Source organism: Rhinopithecus roxellana, chromosome 7, assembly GCF_007565055.1.
Source record: "Rhinopithecus roxellana isolate Shanxi Qingling chromosome 7, ASM756505v1, whole genome shotgun sequence".
Taxonomy (NCBI): domain Eukaryota; kingdom Metazoa; phylum Chordata; class Mammalia; order Primates; family Cercopithecidae; genus Rhinopithecus; species Rhinopithecus roxellana.
In genome coordinates, this window is record NC_044555.1 from 56,879,908 (window position 1) to 56,898,563 (window position 18,656).

General features: G+C 41.6%; 1 protein-coding gene across 5 annotated transcripts in view; it reads right to left on the minus strand.

The window, feature by feature from the left end:
* SLC9A6 (solute carrier family 9 member A6) overlaps positions 1–17,429 on the minus strand; it is a 63,373-nt gene extending 45,944 nt beyond the window's left edge. For 2 of the 5 annotated variants that reach the window (XM_010389116.2, XM_030934304.1), the window contains exons 1-6: positions 17,026–17,426; positions 7,943–8,142; positions 5,116–5,193; positions 4,744–4,820; positions 4,330–4,442; positions 755–860 (exon numbers count right to left, since the gene is read on the minus strand). In XM_010389116.2, coding sequence (XP_010387418.1) covers positions 755–860; positions 4,330–4,442; positions 4,744–4,820; positions 5,116–5,193; positions 7,943–8,142; positions 17,026–17,350 — 899 coding nt within the window. In that variant the 5' untranslated portion in view covers positions 17,351–17,426. Of the gene's footprint in view, positions 1–754; positions 861–4,329; positions 4,443–4,743; positions 4,821–5,115; positions 5,194–7,942; positions 8,143–17,025 lie in introns of all 5 variants that reach the window. The other 3 variants (XM_030934305.1, XM_030934306.1, XM_030934307.1) reach the window with 3 other exon arrangements.
* Positions 17,430–18,656: the final 1,227 nt, after the last annotated feature.

Consider the following 18,656-nt stretch of genomic DNA (forward strand, 5'->3'; position numbering starts at 1 on the left):
TGGATGAGGACAGATGTAAGAGTATAAATTTTCTGTGTGTAACTTTTTACATGGTTTTGATTTATGAGCCACGTGAATATATTATGTATTCAGAAAAAATTAAGGCCGGGCACACAGTGGCTCACGCCTGTAATCCCAGCACTTTGGGAGATCGAGGTAGGTGGATCACCTGAGGTCAGGAGAAGACCAGCCTGAGCAACATGGTGAAACCCCGTCTCTACTAAAATACAAAAATTAGCCGGGCATGGTGGCGGGCGCCTGTAATCCCAGCTACTCAGGAGGCTGAGGCAGGAGAATCACTTGAACCTGGGAGGCAGAGGTTGCACTGAGCCCAGATCACGCCACTGCACTCCAGCCTGTGTGACAGAGTGAGACGCTTATTTCCAAAAAAAAAGAAAAAGAAAAGAAAATATTAAATCTAATTTAAAAAATAAAATGCTCATGTTGTAATGTTAAAACCGAATACAAAATTATATAGACACTACAATCACAACTATGTAACAATATCATACATAGAAAAGGGAAATGTTCTAGAATGTTTACAGTAATTGTCTTTAGGTGGTGGCAGTACATATTTTTTTCTTCCCTGTATTTTCCAATTTATCTATAAAATATGGATTTCTTCAAGAGGGAAAAAGATGCCTCATTCTTCCAAATGTTTCCATTCATAATGTACTTTATTCAATACGTGACTTTCAGTTCCTAGTACCCTCACACTTAATATTCAGAATATAATAAGAAAACAAACACTTACGAGGACAGCACTATGGCAACAGCATCATTGAGGACACTTTCACCAAAAAGAAGTGCATAGAGTTCAACATCAACTTGAAGCTCGTGGAATATAGCAAGAACAGTCACTAGCAAGTAAAAAGAGTCAGAGGAATACTTAGACATTACAAGTATAACATATTCTCCTCAGTAGATGACTATAAGAGTTATTTAGAAATTCGTTTCTTCCTCCTAGAATTCAATCGTAATAAACATTCTCTTACCATATTAAAGACCCTGTAATTTTATGTAAATACTTTTCTTTCTAATTGTGTACCTGCACAAACTTCTCCTCTCTCTCTTAAAAATGGCTGAAAGTAAACTTGAAGAACTGAGTTGACCTACATTCTTCATGCAGATGTTAATAATCATGTCTTGCACATTTCTTTCCCACCTTCCTCGATCTTACAAAGAATATATTCAGAATTTCTTATAGACCATGTAGTCATTAATCTTTAATGAAGAAGAAGATTATGAAAAGAATCTAATGTTGCAACCTGTGTTTCTTTGGGCCTTACAACTCATTTGTACTTGACTTACAAATTGCAAGCACAAAGGTTTAGCAAAGACAGTAGGAAATGAAAACATAGGTTTAGTTTTTGGTTGGGGTAAAATTTATGACCAGAATTACAGCTGCTGTATTTGTCTTAATAAGAAGCCAACTATGAGGATACTCCAGCTTAAGAAGAAAAACAATAAATCCTCCTTTTAGGAAAGCAATTATGTGAGAAATCTCAGAAAATCAGATGAGATTGAAGTTATAACTTTAATTACTAAGTCACATAGCTCAGTTACTAAAGAAACCCAAGCGGACATGAAAGATTAATATAACCAGAGGTGACCGAGCCTTTCTTTGCCTTTTTTTTTTTTTTTTTTTTTTTTTTTGAGACGGAGTCTTGCTCTGTTGCCCAGCCTGGAGTGCAGTGGCACAATCTCGGCTCACTGCAACCTCCGCCTCCCAGGTTCACGCCATTCTCCTGCCTCAGCCTCCCAAGTAGCTGGGACTACAGGTGCCCGCCACAACGCCCGGCTAATTTTTTGTATTTTTAGTAGAGACAGGGTTTCACCGTGTTAGTCAGGATGGTCTCGATCTCCTGACCTCGTGATCCACCTGTCTCAGCCTCCCAAAGTGCTGGGATTATAGGCGTGAGCCACCGCGCCCGGCCGAAAGAGCTTTTTCAAATGCCAATCATAAAAAAAAGAAACCTGCATTTTATTTATTTAATTTTTTTTAAGAGACAGGGTCTTGCTTTGTCACTCAGGCTGGAGTGCGGTGGCACAATCACAGTTCACTGTTGCCTCAAACCCCTAGGTTCAAGTGATCCTCCTGACTCAGCCTCCTGAGTCACTGGGATTAAAAGACATGAGCCACCATGTCCAGTACATTTTAAAAGTTCTAGTTTCTACTACAAAGCATTGCAGCTGGAATATACTGATATCAAAGCTCACTAAGAGAAGGGAGAAGGAGAGTAGAGCAATAGTGCAGAATTTCTTAAAGAAACCCATACCTCACCCACCTAAGAGCAAGTTAACTATGGCAAAATAATAGAAATGGGGCAAGTGCCTATATAATTCAGAAAAAAATAACAGTTCAACTTTATGTAAGCAAAAGATATTTGCTTGGGCTATTCAGGCAATAGTCCTACCAAACAAAACCAGAAAGTTGAAATAATGTAGCCAAGCCAATGGACTCAGATTTCTCATAGGATTTGAAAAGTTGAGAAGCTTGCTTATAATGAAAGGACACAGAAACCAGAGACCACTGGCTCCTTGCAAAAACCATCCTACCTTCATGTTGATAATGGCAGTAGCTACAAACAACGAGAGGACAGCCTTGGTGGTCTTTAAGGAAGCAATTTAATTTCCAGTTTTAAAAATGCTAAACACGGCCGGGCGCGGTGGCTCAAGCCTGTAATCCCAGCACTTTGGGAGGCCGAGACGGGCGGATCACGAGGTCAGGAGATCGAGACCATCCTGGCTAACATGGTGAAATCCCGTCTCTACTAAAAATACAAAAAAAACTAGCCGGGCGAAGTGGCGGGCACCTGTAGTCCCAGCTACTCCGGAGGCTGAGGCAGGAGAATGGCATAAACCCGGGAGGCGGAACTTGCAGTGAGCTGAGATCCGGCCACTGCACTCCAGCCCGGGCGACAGAGCAAGACTCCGTCTCAAAAAAAAAAATAAAATAAAAAAATAAAAAATAAATAAAATAAAATAAAAATGCTAAACTACACAAATTCTCTAAAATGGCCCTCTAACTAATCTTTTTTTTTTTGGAGACAGGTTCTTGCTCTTGTCGCCCAGGCAGAGTGAGACTGCAGCCTCATTGCAGCTCACTGCAGCCTCAAAATCCTAGGCTCAAGTGGTCCTCCCACCTCAGCCTCCCAACTAGCTAGGACTACAGGCATGCACTCCCATGCTCAGCTATTTTTTTTTTCTTTTTTTTTGTAGAGACAGGGTGTCACTGTGTTGCCTAGGCTGGTCTCGAACTCATAGTCTCAAGTGATCCTACCGCCTTGGCCTCCCAAAGCACTGGCATGTATACGCACGAGCCACTGTGCCCAGCCAAAATATCTCTCATAGAGTATGGAACACATTTTTCTCCCCACAAAGCCCTGTGTTATCAGAGTCAACACAGGAATTCAGAGATAACCTTAGGATTCTACCTTTAATTGTGCTGGATGACAATTAAAGATGATTAACTTACAAGGTTAAAAAGCAACACAAAATGAACTTCAACGAGTTAATGCATGCTAAAAGAAAACTTCCATCCTTAGTTCAAAAACATCAGTCTATGTTCCTACCCCAACCTTTCCATTTTGTATCTTCTCCAAATTCCTAATTTGAATGTAGCTGTTAAGTTTACCAATACTCTATCAGGAAAACTAAAACCTAACTCAGTACAATTAAAATCATTCTGGAACACAACTTTTAGAAGATCTGACACTAAAAGTACAGGGGAACAAGTTGTGTTAATATTAAACAAACAACTGTATAATCATAAAGCCAATTTTATAAAAACAATTCTTTAATGTATATTAAAGTCCTCCAATGACTCCAAATCAAACCTGTATTAGCACAACTGCCTTCTAACAATCATTTTTAAATATTTTTTCTTACTGTTAAATGCATACAGCTGAATAGAAACAGAAAGATTTTTAGGGAACTGGTTTTCTAAAAGCTTGAAAGGAAAGATATAATTACTACCCATTTAAACTAATCTATAATCTAGTTCATCTTCTTCTATACCCAATCACTAGGGATAAAGACCAACATGAATTTCTGAAGAAAGTACCTTACAGTCCTTGTTGAAACAGCATCAACTTGTGGACCAGTAATAGGTAAATGTAATAAAAACAAAAAAAGGAAAAGGAAAACAAATTTGTGCTGAAGCCAAAAGGAATCGTGAATTTTGTTTTTTCCTCCACAATTAGAAAGTATAGTACTAAGGAAGTACCTAATCATGAATTCTACACCTCAAAGAAAGAAAAACCCACATGTATTTGACTGCAAAACAAAGTACCTCAAGTATGTAAACTCCACTCATACAAAACATACCTGGATCAGTTGCTGATACAATGGCACCAAACAGTAGGCAATCTGTAAAGTAAAAATCTCCTGCAAGTTGTCCCGTTACCTTCATCAGCGTTACACAGCCATACATTATTGACCTGTTCAATAAACACAGTCCTACTTTAGAAAAAAATATCAACTGTTAAAAAAATTAGGATAAAGTAAGAATAAGAAGATGGGTTTACTGTAGTAATTTGTGACTAATCCCAAATTTAATTCATGTCATTGAAATATGGTAATACTTTGGTCTTAAGGAAAATTCAAACAACTTATTACCTATGGGAATACTGCAAAAGTCTTTAGACTCAGTCAGGAATATAACACTGCATAAATCAAAAATATATGATTTTAAAATTATAATTTGAAGGCTACAAAGTATTTTAAGCTTCAAATACTTACCCAATAACGAAACAAGAAATTGCTGTTCCAAGAAAAGCGTATGCTAGGATAGACCCGAGATTTCGAAAAAAATGTCTCTGACAAAAAAAAAAAAGTTACACTGTTAGAATACTTACCAGTTATTTGAAAAAGAAAAGGTTTTCTATGCTACGCTAATAGTAAATGCATTATTCACTAGGATTAAATGCATTATTCACTAGGATAAATAAGAGAAAGCATTCTTGTACAGGTATAAATTTTAACATCTAAAAAGGGTATGGAGAGGAGAAAGGAGGGAATCTGGAAAGAACAGCCCATTTCTGAAGTGTCAAATATTACAAAGCCCACGGAGTTTCAGATTATTCAAAGTATATGAAAGACAAAAGGACTTACCCTTTTCAGGCTATAACCTGCATAAAATATGATAGGAGGAAGTAATATGTTGAAAAATACTTCTGGATCAAAAGTAACCTGTTAAAATAAAGAGTTCTTTTAGATCAATTCCCTAGAAGACCTCATATTCCATTATCAAATAATCAAAAAGAAAAAATACTAAATGTTAAACTAGTCAAAGGCAAGAACATTACTGTGTTAACTTTAAAAGATTTCATATAGGATAGCTTCTGTTCTACTTCTCAACCAAACGACCAGGAGATAGCATTGGAACAATCAGTTAAGGCCTATCTGTGGAAGATGTATTAAAATACTATGTGATTTAAAAATGTTTCAGGAGGCTGAGGCAGGAGAATTGCTTGAACCTGGGAGGCAGAGGCTATAGTGAGCTGAGATTGCACCACCGCACTCCAGACTGGGTGACAGAGCAAGACTCCAGCTAAAAAACAAACAAAAAGTTAAAAATAGGGCCAGGTGCAGTGGCTCACACCTGTAATCCCAGCACTTTGGGAGGCCGAGGTGGGTGGATTACCTGAAGTCAGGAGTTCAAGACCAGCCTAGCCAACATGGTGAAACCCCATCTCTACTAAAAATACAAAAATTAGCTGGGTGTAGTGGCATGTGCCTGTAATCCCAGCTACTCAGGAGGCTGAGGCAGGAGAATCACTTGAACTCGGGAGGCAGAGATTGCAGTGAGCCAAGATCGTGCCAGTGCACTCCAGCCTGAGCAAAAGAGTGAGACTTTGTCTCAAAAATAAATAAATAAATAAATAAGAGAAAGCATGAACATTATTTTTGCTTTAAATAAAAGAAACCTGGCTGGGTGCAGTGGCCCACGCCTGTAATCCCAGCACTTTGGGAGGCCGAGGCAGGTGGATCACTTGAGGTCAGGAGTTCGAGACCTACCTGACCGACACGGCAAAACCCCATCTCTATTAAAAATATAAAATTAGCCAGGTATGGTGGTGCATGCCTGTAATCCCCGCTACTCGGGAGGCTGAGACAGGAGAAATGCTTGAACCTGGGAGGCAGAGGAGTCGCAATCGTGCCACTGCACTCCAGCTCGGGCAACAAGAGCGAAACTCCGTCCCAAAAATAAATGAATGAATGAATGAAACCCCAAACTGGTAATATAAAACTTAAGAGTACAGTATTATTGTTGGCAAAAAGAAACAGATTTCTTACATAGATAACATCTCTAAAGGTGTATAATATTGTAGTAAAAAGTTTCTGTACGGCTCAGATTTCTACTTCCGATAGTCCACTCATTGTAAGACCTAGTCACCATAAAAATGTAAATGCCCCCCTCTGTTCATAAGGCTGCAGCAGAATGTGACATGAACACAAAGCAGCTACACACAAACCCATGCTAAAACTTCATTTACTAAAACTTTTAAGGAATTGGAATTTTCCACAGGTGGAAAGAACTCTTGCTGCAAGGTAAACCTCAAGTTCATATGAAATTTTAAAAGCATTAAATATGGTCAGAAACACAACCAAGTAGCTATAAAAGTCAAGTCCAGCCTGTACTCCTAGCACTTTGGGAGGCTGAGGTGGGTGGTTCGCCCGAGCCCAGGAGTTTGAGATGAGCCTAGACAACATGGTGAAACCCCAACTCTACTAAAAATACAAAAATCAGTTGGGTATGGTGGCACGCGTTTGTAGTCTGAGTTACTAAGGAGGCTGAGGTTGGAGAGTCGCCTGAGCCTGGGAGGCAGGGGTTGCAGAGAGCTGAGATCGTGCCACTACACTCCAGCCTGGGTGACAGAGTAAAACCCTGTGTCAAAAAAAAAAAAAAAAAAAAAAAAAGTCATCCTGCCAGTGTAGCAGACAGAAGTGAAGGCAAACAGCAAAGGGCAGGAGAAAACAAAGAGATATCAGCAAAGTGGCACTGAGAAATATCATGATAAACCTATGAGGGAGACAGGAGAAAGCAGCTCCAGGGAAGGCTGGGAACCAGTACAACTGCAACCCAAACTCTAACATAAAGCTTTATGCACAGCATGGTACAATAACTCAGACTCACACTTAGGGCCCCTGAAGTTGTGTCAGATTGTGAATCAAAGAAAGATTAAATTGTGATCAGTATAGAATAAAAGCAAGGCAAGAAAGAACTGAAAGAAATATTAACAGAATATTTTAGGTATTATCAAATAAAGCCAATGTGCTGAAGTACTATAAAACTATAAGGATCGGCTGGGCACAGTGGCTCACGCCTGTAATCCCAGCACTTTGGGAGGCCGAGGTGGGGGAATCACTTGAGGTCAGGAGTTGGAGACCAGCCTGGCCAACATGGTAGAACCCCGTCTCTACTAAAAAATACAAAAATTAGACGGGCGTGGTGGTAGGCGCCTGTCATCCCAGCTACTTGGGAGGCTGAGGCAGGAGAAGTGCTTGAACCCAGGAGGCGGACGCTGCAGTGAGCCACACCACTGCACTCTAGCCTGGGCGACAGAGTGAGACTCCATCTCAGAAAAAATAAAACAAATAAATAAAAAGAAAAAGAAAACTATAAGGACCATCTGCAAATGGAAAGAAACGCTTATAAATTCTGCTTAACTCAATCCCAGTCTCCGTTTATCACAACAAGCTGTAAACAACCCAGAGTGAAACAAAAAGAGTTATACTACTTAGCCTCAATCAGAAAATGAGTTGTACAGGCATATCCATTTCCTTACATTATTACATTTGTTAATTCAGGTTTTACTCCATTTAAAAAGACTCATTATTTTAAATATCATTAAAAATCCATTACTTATTTTCTCCTGAATCATTTTGCTGCTAGTTAGACACAAAAAAGATTCAAACATTTCCTTTAAGGACTTACCTTTCTAAGCATTTCATTATCTTGAACATTATTGAGTTCATGTGAACTAATCTCTCCTTTCAGCGTATACTCATAAAATTTTCCACTCACATTTACCAGTAAGGTAGTTGGACTTGACTGCACTTCACAGCTCAGGGTCACATTATTTACATCACTCGGAACGTGAATGCCATACCGAAGCACAAGGCCCACCAAAAGACCTGGAAAAAACAACAACATAAGCTCTTCTTGCCAACACAGACCACTTCTTTTGTACCCCACGCATAACTATGAATAAGAGAAAATCTCTTATGGTAGTTCCCTGTAGGTGAGAACTGATTTTTAGATGGAAAGCAGTTACGTTTTAAAGTATTACTAAATTCATACAACAAACAGCCCAGTCTTCATATAATCCAGTGAAACAGGAGAGAAAAACATTCCCTAGGACAGCAGCACAGATCGCTGTATTTCTAGATCAATATCTAAACAAGTAATGAGGAAGGTAACAAAAGGAGAAAATATCTTCACATCATCTGTAGACAGAATATACTCCAATGTGTCCCAACTCGACAGTGCAATCATGTTAGAAATGTGTTTTCTGGCCAGGCGCGGTGGCTCATGCCTGTAATCTTAGCACTTTGGGAGGCCGAGATGGGCGGATTGCCTGAGAGCTCAGGGGTTCGAGACCAGCCTGGGAAACATGGTGAAACCCCATCTCTACTAAAACACAAAAAATCAGCCGGGCGTGGTGGCAGGTACCTGTAATCCCAGCTACTCAGGAGGCTGAGGTGTGAGAACTGCTTGCACCCAGGAGGCAGAAGTTGTAGTGAGCCGAGATCATGCCACTTCATTATAGCCTGGGCAACAAAGCAACACTCTGTCTCAAAAAAATAAAAAATAAAAAATAAATAAAACAGAAAAAGAAAAAGAAATGTGTTTTTCACCTCCATCCATCAATTTATAAGACTTAAACAATGCATTTCGTAAATTTATTCCCAAAGCACATGGTTGGCCAAATAATGCACATTTAACAAATTGAAAACTCAATAATATTTGTAGGTTGATTGAGTTCTTCTACTTCTAAAAGATCAGATTTTAATTTTAAATTATCTGCTTCAAAATCAAAACATGGAATAGAAGTCCTGAATCTGGCACTATGACATCAACAGATTGCTAAGATTATACCTGGATCATCCTATTGACATTCAAATATGCACAATGTTCTAGGTACTATAAAACTAATTTTTTTTTTTTTCTGAGATGGAATCTTGCTCTGTTGCCCAGGCTGGAGTACAGTGGCATGATCTCAGTTCACTGCAACCTCCGCCTCCTGGGTCCAATCAATTCTCCTGCCTCAGCCTCCTGAGTAGCTGGGATTATAGGCGCACACCACCACACCTGGCTAATTTTTGTATTTTTAGTAGAGATGGGGTTTCACCATGTTGGCCAGGCTGGTCTCAAACTCCTGACCTTGTAATCCATCCACCTCGGCCTCCCAAACTGCTGGGATTACAGGCGTGAGCCACCATGCCCAGCCCTATAAAACCACATTGATCGACTGTAATTGTTTAATAATGGCTTTACTGATATCTAATTCAAACACCAAAAGTTTATCCTTTTAAACTGTACAATTCAGTGGTCTTTAGTATATTCACGAAATTGGATATCAATCACCACTATCTAATTCTAGAACATTTTCATCCCTCCAAAAAGAACCTCACACCTACTAGCAGTCACTCTCCATTCCCCCCATGCCCGAATCCAAGGTCCCTGCAACCAGTCATCTACTTTCTTTCTTTATGGACCTGCCTTTTCTAGACATTTCATATAAATGAACTCCTACAATATATGGCCTTTTGTGTCTGACTTCTCTCACTCAGCATAATATTTTCAAGGTTTATCTATGTTGTAGCATGGATCAGAACCTCATTTACTTTTATGGCCAAATGATATTTCATTGTATGGACATACCTCAACTATAAATAAAACCTAAACTTCTGGAACTTTCCTTAACTCCAAGATGCATAGTATACCACTACTAGCTGCATTTTACCTTCCTATTGCCTTTCATTCTGACTAGCCAGCCATTCTTTTAATATATGAATGAGTGTATTATGCTAGGTAGGCCTCCAGGGTTCAAAGATGAAAACAAGGTCCGTCCTTCAAGGAAAACTCGGACAATCATAATGCTATATATATATATACATACACACACACACGTACACACACACACACACACACACACACACACACACAAGGTATTATAAAAACAGAAAAGAGACAACTACCCAAGCCTGGGGGAGTAAGACATTAGGGAAGTCTTTCCGGAGATGTCACCTGGGCAGGTAACAAACTAGAAGAAATGGGTATATTCCAAGTAGGGGAACAGTAGTACATATCCAGTCAAGGATGGAGAGAACACAGCCCGTCTAGTGAATCAAGGAGTTCAGTATGGCCAGCTTATAAAGTGACAAGAGTTGAGGTTTGAAAGATTGGCAGGAGTTGAATCATAAAAGATCTTATCCGTTGGGGAAGGGAATTTGAAGTTTATCCCAAAAGTAAAATGAAGTCATAGAAAGCAGAGGCTTGATATCAGATTTCTACTTTAGAAAGACTGGCCTAGACTAGAGAGGGTCTAAAAGGCTAGATACAGGGCTACTGCAGGCATTCAGGCAATAGGAGTTTAGGTCCTAACCTAAGAGAGTACCGACAGGAGGGGAGAAGGATTTTAAGAAGGTATTGTATTTTAGTAAGATTTATTGACTGAGTAGAATAGACTGTGAGGAAGGGAGATGAAAGACTAAGAGGAAGCTTAATTGACTAGGTACCAGGTAGGTAAGTTGGCCTGAGCACCGAGGGGGATAGCAAGGCCATTCAATGAGGTAAGGAACATATACAAATGAACAGATTTACAGGGGAAAAGGCTACGTTCGGTTTTGGACAGGTTGAGTTGGATGTACTTTTGACACATGCATAGTTGAGTATATGGTATCTAGAGCTAAAGCCGGGGGTCTCAACTGGAGATATACACTGTGCAGTCATAAGATGGCTGAAGTCAGATGTAGATGAGATCGCCGGGGAGCAAATAAAATGGGAAGAAGACTATGATATAGATCTGGGGTTTGATCTATTAATAGCCAACATTAAGGGGCTGCTAGAGGAGAAGGAGCTGATGAAGCAGTCTGAGAAGGAAAACCCACAGGAGTAGAAAAAAAAAGGAACCAGTGGTGGCAAAGTCAGGAAGAAAGGGAAAAAATTCATTTTTGAGAAGGAAGTGATAAAAACTATCAAATGCTACAGTAAAGTCAAGTAAGGCAGGCATTAGAAGTATCCATTGGGTTTAGCAACAAAGAGACCATAGGTGACCTCGATAAGAGCAGTTTCAGTGGAGTAGTGGGGGTGGAAACCAGACCCAAGTGAGAAGTGATGAAGCAGAAACGAAGAAGTATAAGAGCAGTAGTTGCCAGCCGGGCACAGTGGCTCACACCTGTAATCCTAGCACTATGGGAGGCCGAGGCGGGTGGATCACTTGAGGTCAAGAGTTCGAGACCAGCCTGGCCAACAAGGTGAAACCTCGTTTCTACTAAAAATACAAAAATTAGCTGGGCGTGGTGGAGGGCGCCTGTAATCCCAGCTACTTGGGAGGCTGAGGCAGGAGAATTGCTTGAACCCAGGAGGTGGAGGTTGCAGTGAGCCGAGACCATGCCACCGCACTCCAGCCTGGACAATGGAGCAAAAACTCCGTCAAAAAAAAAAAAAAAAAAAAGGCAGTAGTTGCCCAGGAAGTAGGGAAGGAGTAGAGAGGAGTGATCCTTCCAGTCAATTTAGAGTCACATATATTTTTTAGAGTAGTAATGATTAATTCCTGAACAGTAATAGAATGACACCAACTTTAAAAACGTTTAAACAAAGGTTCAAATTTAAAATAAACGAAAGACACCCTTTAAAAATATCTCACCTCCAAAAACAAAATTAAAAACTGTTAGATAGCAACTGTGCTTGACAGACACAACCTAGAAAAGCCTGTAGATCCAGTCGTTCTGCCTGTATGAGATAGAAACAGCTCTTTTCTCTACTATTCCACAAGAGCTAATTAAGAGGCTCAGTAAAAGCTGTCCTCTTATATTTACATGCAAAAATCACAGACAAGCTACTACAAATACTAATAATGGCAGCATAAATTCTTTCCATGTCCCCAAGCCCAACCATGGTTTTTTTTTTTTTTTTTTTTTTTTGGAGACGGAGTCCTACTCTGTTGCCGAGGCTGGAGTGCAGTGGCGTGATCTCGGCTCACTGCAACCTCCGCCTCCCGAGTGCCCACTGGTTCTACTGTCTGCCCAACCCTATGCTGAAGCATCACTGGGTACCCCGAGGAGAGCTCAGTATTTGGGCAAATTTGAAACACATACTTTGGTCAATAAAACAACAGCATGGAGAATAATTATTTAGGTTGGAAACAAAATCAAGATCCCTTTATTATGGCACCAGCCATATGAAAAATTGGGATTTATCTGAAAAAAATTCACAGATCAAGTTAACAAGGGTTCTGTAAAAGGCCAAATCCTAGTCAGAGAGTCAAAGCAATTCTCAGTGAAGGGATACAAAAACAGTGCTTTGTTAAGAGGCTAAAGCAGAAACTTCTAGCCTCCTACATAGAGGGAGGCACAGAAAGTATTTATATTATGAAATTTTAAATGACCACTAACAGGCAACAAAGAACACAACCACAGCTGGACGCCGTGGCTCACGCCTGTAATCCTAGCACTTTGGGAGGCCGAGGCGGGTGGATCACGAGGTCAGAAGATCGAGACCATCCTGGCTAACACAGTGAAACCCCGTCTCTACTAAAATTACAAAACATTTAGCTGGACGTGGTGGCGGGCGCCTGTAGTCCCAGCTACTCTGGAGGCTGAGGCAGGAGAATGGTGTGAACCCAGGAGGCGGAGCTTGTAGTGAGCCAGATAGCGCCACTGCACTCCAGCATGGGCGACACAGCGAGACTCCATCTCAAAACAAAAACAAAAACAGAAACAGAAAAACACAACCACAAAGAGCTATCTTTCACAAAACAGAGAGGCCCTGCCCCTCCTACACATTCCTGACCCTCCTGTGCTGAAAACTCTCCCAGTGACAACAAAATTCAGCAGCACCCAAGGCCCCACTAATGTGTGATTCTCCCAGTTGGCAGCGACTGGTTTCCTCACGGATTTCAGCCCATTCTTCCAGCCAATCACACCTGAAGCCTCTGATAGTCAAAAAATATCGGAAGAACATCACTAGGGCATTAAGTGTGACCAAAACTGACACAATTTCTACAGATTAGTTTTGTGAAAGATATGATGAGAAATAAGGTATGAGCCATACTCATTAGACGATAAGTGCTTTGTGGGCAGATACTGTGGCTCAGACATGTATTTCTCATCATATCCCACACATCACAGACATCTAATCAATATTTACTTATGGATCACATTGATTAAGCCTCAGACTCCAGATGCCTTAAGCTTAAGGCAAAACAAATATTTGTGCCATATTTTGCTTTTTACACCATCTATAAGCACACCGTAGTGAGTGATCAATTTTCAGACTTAAATTTTAACTACCTCGGCAACTTTTACTAACAGTGACTCACTTTTAAGCTTCTTAAGAAAGCTAGCCCAATGAGCAAAATGTGGGTGCTTTGTGATTGTGTGTTTGTAACTGGAGCAATTGGTCTATATTACAATCTAGAAACTGACTACTTTGGCAATTTAAACTGTTTTTACTCATGCTTCTCAGATAAAGGAAAAGCTATTTTTAATAGCATTTTCCAGGATTTACATAGCTAACCCAATATCACAGGAATAAGATCACTGGTGGGCTGAATCTTAGAGGTCTAGGCATTCCATTTTGACCCCAGAGTCATGCTGAAAAATAAAGGTCTTAAAATAATATATTATTAATAATAAGATAGCCATGATGTTGTGAGAGCTGTAAGAAAAATGACAGACATTAAATAGGACTAGAAAATTTCCATTTCTGGCCAGGCGAGATGGCTCACACTTACAATCCCAGCACTTTGGGAGGCCAAGGTGGGAGGAGAGCTTGAGCCCAAGAGCTTGAGACCAGCCTGGGCAACACGTGAAGACCCCCCCACACTCGCGTCTCCACAAATATAAAAATAAAAAATTAGCCAGGTGTGGTAGTGCACACCTGTAGTTACAGTTACTCAGAAGGGTGAGGTGGGAGGATCGCTTAAGCCCAGGACGTTGAGGCTGCAGTGAGCTATGACCCCACCACTGCACTCCAGCCTAGGCAACAGAGCAACACTCTATCAAAAGTAGAAAAAAAAAAAGAAAAAGAAAATTTCAATTTTCATGGTATTGAAAATACTTTGATCCCCCATAAAAAAAAGGAAGGAAGGGAGGGAGGGAGGGAGGGAGGGAGGGAGGGAGGAAGGAAGGAAGGAAGGAAGGAAGGAAGGAAGGAAGGAAGGAAGGAAGGAAGGAAGGAAGGAAGGAAGGAAGGAAGGAAGGAAGGAAATACTGTGACCCAATCCCATCTATTCTCAAACTGGACTTGCGAGTTAAGTTAGGAGGCTGTTTGGTCCACAGCACCCATTGCCCACAATGAGAAAATAGGACAGGCTAAAGAACACCAAGTCAACTCTAGATTTGATTCCCAGACTAACGCTCTTGCACTCTACAGTCCACAAGAGATACCCTTGTTTTTCCTTCAAAAAATATTAACACCAAGCTACTCCATCACTTTTTATTAACTTAGAAACCTCACAAAATGCAATCAGTAATCCTTCTTTTCTACTTCAGTCCTAGAGTTAGATGAGGTTAATGATATCAGCTACCAAAGAGAAAATATTTTCAGGGCAATTCAAAGCCCCTATTTGATTCTATTAAAAAGACTGTTATTTGTCCCTTGACTTATGAGACTGACTAATTAAAAGAGTTGTTCTGGGCCTAATCTGAGAAAATGCAGTTTTAACAGCAATAATAATAATAATAGCACAGCTATCATTTCTTGGGCATTTACTTAAGGGTCAGTTACTAGTCTGAAAAAACATGTCTTCCTCACAGTAATCCTACTATCATCATCCCCAACGTATAGATGATGGTAAAAGAGAGTAAGGGACTTGTCTAAGATCACACATACCTATGGGCAGAGTGGGATGGGAATCTAGGTCTGATTCTAAAGCAGGGGTTGGAAAACTACAGCCCTTGGTCTGTTTTTGTATGGCCCGAGAGCTAAGAATAGTTTTTATGTTTGTCAAACTTTGTAAAAAGAAAAAAAAATCAAAGAAAAAAATGCAACAGAGACAGATCTACGTATCCACAAGGTCAACAATCATTACTACCTGGCCTTTTACAGAAAAAAAAAAAAAATTGTTGACCTCTGGTCTAAAGCCTTGTACCTTTAATTACCACATCATACTATGTCCCTCTATAAAAGAAGTATCTGTGATCAGTTCATTACTTTAACTCGATAATACTCATTTGGCATTTAACCAAATTTAAGATGCCATTATTTTCTTTATATGATCTGCCTATAAGTTCCTTGAAGGCAAAGATCTTACACCTCTTTGTATTTTCTGAGCATAATACATAGAAGGTTTATCAATAAATGTTTGTTGAGGATAGTAAATCACACACTGTTATGCAGAAAATTACATAGAAATGTATAGCTTATCTGGCCAATTTGGCTTAAGGCGCACTGTAAATGAAATGTAAAATATATGAAATATAAAAACCATCTAATATGTCTAAAAACTAGGAATCTTAGTGAGCAGAGATATTTTACACGCAGGCTCAGAACTGTATTCTCTTACAAAGGAAAAATAAGCCTGAGTTCATGCATTCTCCTGAGACACACAACTACCTTTCCTTGCTACCCTTGAGAGATGCACATTCCAGAAGTCTGGATTTACTGGAGGGCAGGGGTTTGCATGGAGAAATGTCTTTTGTGCCAAAGCTTCATCTACCTATCTGCAAGTCTGAGAGACAAACCTCGACAAGCTCATCGGTTTAAATGTTCCAAATGAAGATAATCTTCACACATGTATTGCACAGAAAGAACTGTTTGTCCGCCCTCATCTCTTCAGCAATACCCGCACAGTCAGATTAATACAGTCGGCAATATGTATCTTCTTTTCCCCTCTTGAGGCCCCAGCACAGCTCAAAATGCCTCTGAGCCTACACTTTGATTTACCCTTCTCGCTTCGTCACCAAAAAACAAATAAATAAACCTCAGAAAGCAGACTGAGACACAAGAACCGAAGCCATTTATTCTACAATCGGTCAATAACCTCATGCCAACAGCAAGTCACCCATACTGCATATGCGTAGTGTTTGTAATTACTGTTTGTCTGAACTGTCCTGATCATCGTATAGTACACTACACTGCTGGAAGGACCTTAACTCTTCCTCGTCCTCACTTTTGTTCGCCTGAATTGGAAGGGTCAACCATATGTATCCATATATTAGAGGAATAGTATAATAAATAGGACGTCATTAAAAATGCCCTAAGCCTTCTGTAGCCTATTTCACGTTCGGGTTTTTTTTTTTTTTTCGGACTCCACAGGAATAAGATCTTCCTTTGCAACCTCGAAAGGACAGGGCGTAGCAGGAGCTAGGTGATGAGTAAAGGTCGACTCTGGCTCCAAAAGAACGCCAGATTCTGGGCAGTAGAGATACTACTGCAGTTTCAATGAACCTTGAACAAACTGACACCCCAGAGAAATGGATCGCAATGGTGTCTCCCCTCCCCCAGGCCCCAGCCCAATTCCAGACACCGCACCCACTCCTTTTCCATCCTCAGCCCCGGGTCCCGAGCTTGGTAGGCAGGGAAAGGGTGGGGGGTGGGGGTGCGGAGGAAAAAGGGGGTGGGGTCGGAAGCGAAAAAGGTGTGGAGAGGCAAAGAAAATGGGGCGCGAGGCTTAAGAGGAAAGGGGGTGAGGCAGAGAAACGCGGGGTAGGGGGAAGGCGAGGCAGAAAATGGAAGGAATTGGAAGGGGAGCCGAACGTAGGCCAAGCAGGGCAAAGAGAGGAGGCGAAGCAGCCGGCGGGCAGAGAAAGGGGCAGCGCCAAGGGGCTGACAAGGGTTCAGGCACTTGCCATAAATCATAGCCAGGCCGGTTTCGTGCAGGAAGCGGGCCCGGCGGTGCTTGAAGAGCCAGATCGTGAGAATAGTGAGGGTGAGCAGCAGGATGAAGATGAGCAGGTTGGCGCTGTCCTGCCGGTGGCTCTCCTCGGCTTGCTTCTCGGACACGATCTCCTCGTCCATGGCTCTCGCCTCTCCGCCGCCGCCGTCCGAAGCCCCTGCCCAGTCAAAGACGCCCACTGCGAGGAGCAACCAAAGGGGCCGCATGAGCCTGCGGGCTCGGGGATCGCCGCCGACGCCACGGCGGAGGGGTGCCCGCCGCCAGCCGCGCCGAGCCATGTCTCCCCCCGCCTCCCGCCCCTACCTCACCGGCGGCCGCCCGCGGTCGGACCACTCCCCGAGGGCTCACGGGAAAGGGGCGGGGCCCGGGGGTAGCCGTCGGAGCGCGCGCCGCTGCAGCCGCTCTTAAAGGGGCCGCGGCATCCCAAGCTCTCTCTGCCCGGTTCCTTTGCCCCTCTGTCCCAGGTCACACGCACCCATAGGCGCTGCCGGGGAATGAAAGGCCGTCTAAACTAGCCCACTGCCTTCGGCTAAAGAAACATCGGCTCAGTGTAATCAAGCAGAGGCAGACTGCGCTGTCTACTTTGATCCTATTCTTAGAGCTCTCAGGGGAATCGATCTTTCATAACCCATCTCAATATCGTCCCCCAGTGTCTCTTAACAGGATAAGTCGTCCCCTTGGGAGGAGCCTCAATCTCCATCTCTGTAATTTAAATTTAAATCGGATTCTCCTTGTATTGTCCTCATTGGAAAACACACACACACACACACACACAGAGCACTGTAGCAGTTCATAAAACAATCGACTCGAAGGTATGGATTAAGTGTGTGTCTGTGTAGTCGGTTTTCTTTACATGTAAACATCTGATGTAAGTCGTATCTCATAATAGGAATCTGTACACAGAAACTCATCAACCTTACAGCAAAGATTGGATCGGTTTGTGCTTAGATTTTCCAATGCTCATAAACACTTCCTCCCGAAGAAGAAATCTTGGGTAGTGTGATGGATTTCTCCTTCTCCTCTTGCTCCTTTTAACTGCTGTTTTAAAGTAAATGTCCCCAGCTCAGAAGTCATCTTTGACCCCTATCTCTCATCTCTCCTCTTTAGTATTCCTCAGGACAGTATTTTTTTTTTTCTATTCTCAGCCTGTCCAACCTCTCTCACCAGAATTTTGACAGTTATCACCTCCATATTGGAGCTTTGTCTTTTGAGAACAGTGACTTCCTATTTTTTCCATATTTCTCAGATGGCTCCTTAGTTTGTGTGGGCTCTTTGTTTTCTCAAGACTTTGATTTCAACATGAATGAGCTACAAGTCTCAAGCCCTGGCCTGGTGCCCTAACTTCAGGCCTCTACCTGTTGGATTCTGAGCATACCCTGTTGAGGCTCCTATCACCCTCAAAACTAAAAATATTTTGAAATGAGCTCATTTGAAATGAGTTCCCCCTACAAGTGCAAATTCCTTCTCAAATTCTTCATACCATCAGTGGTACCACTATCAGTTCAATTCCTATCATTCTGCCTGGAACTCGTGATTCTCAAATCTTTCTTTCCATCTCACGGCCATATAACCTCCTTGTTAAAA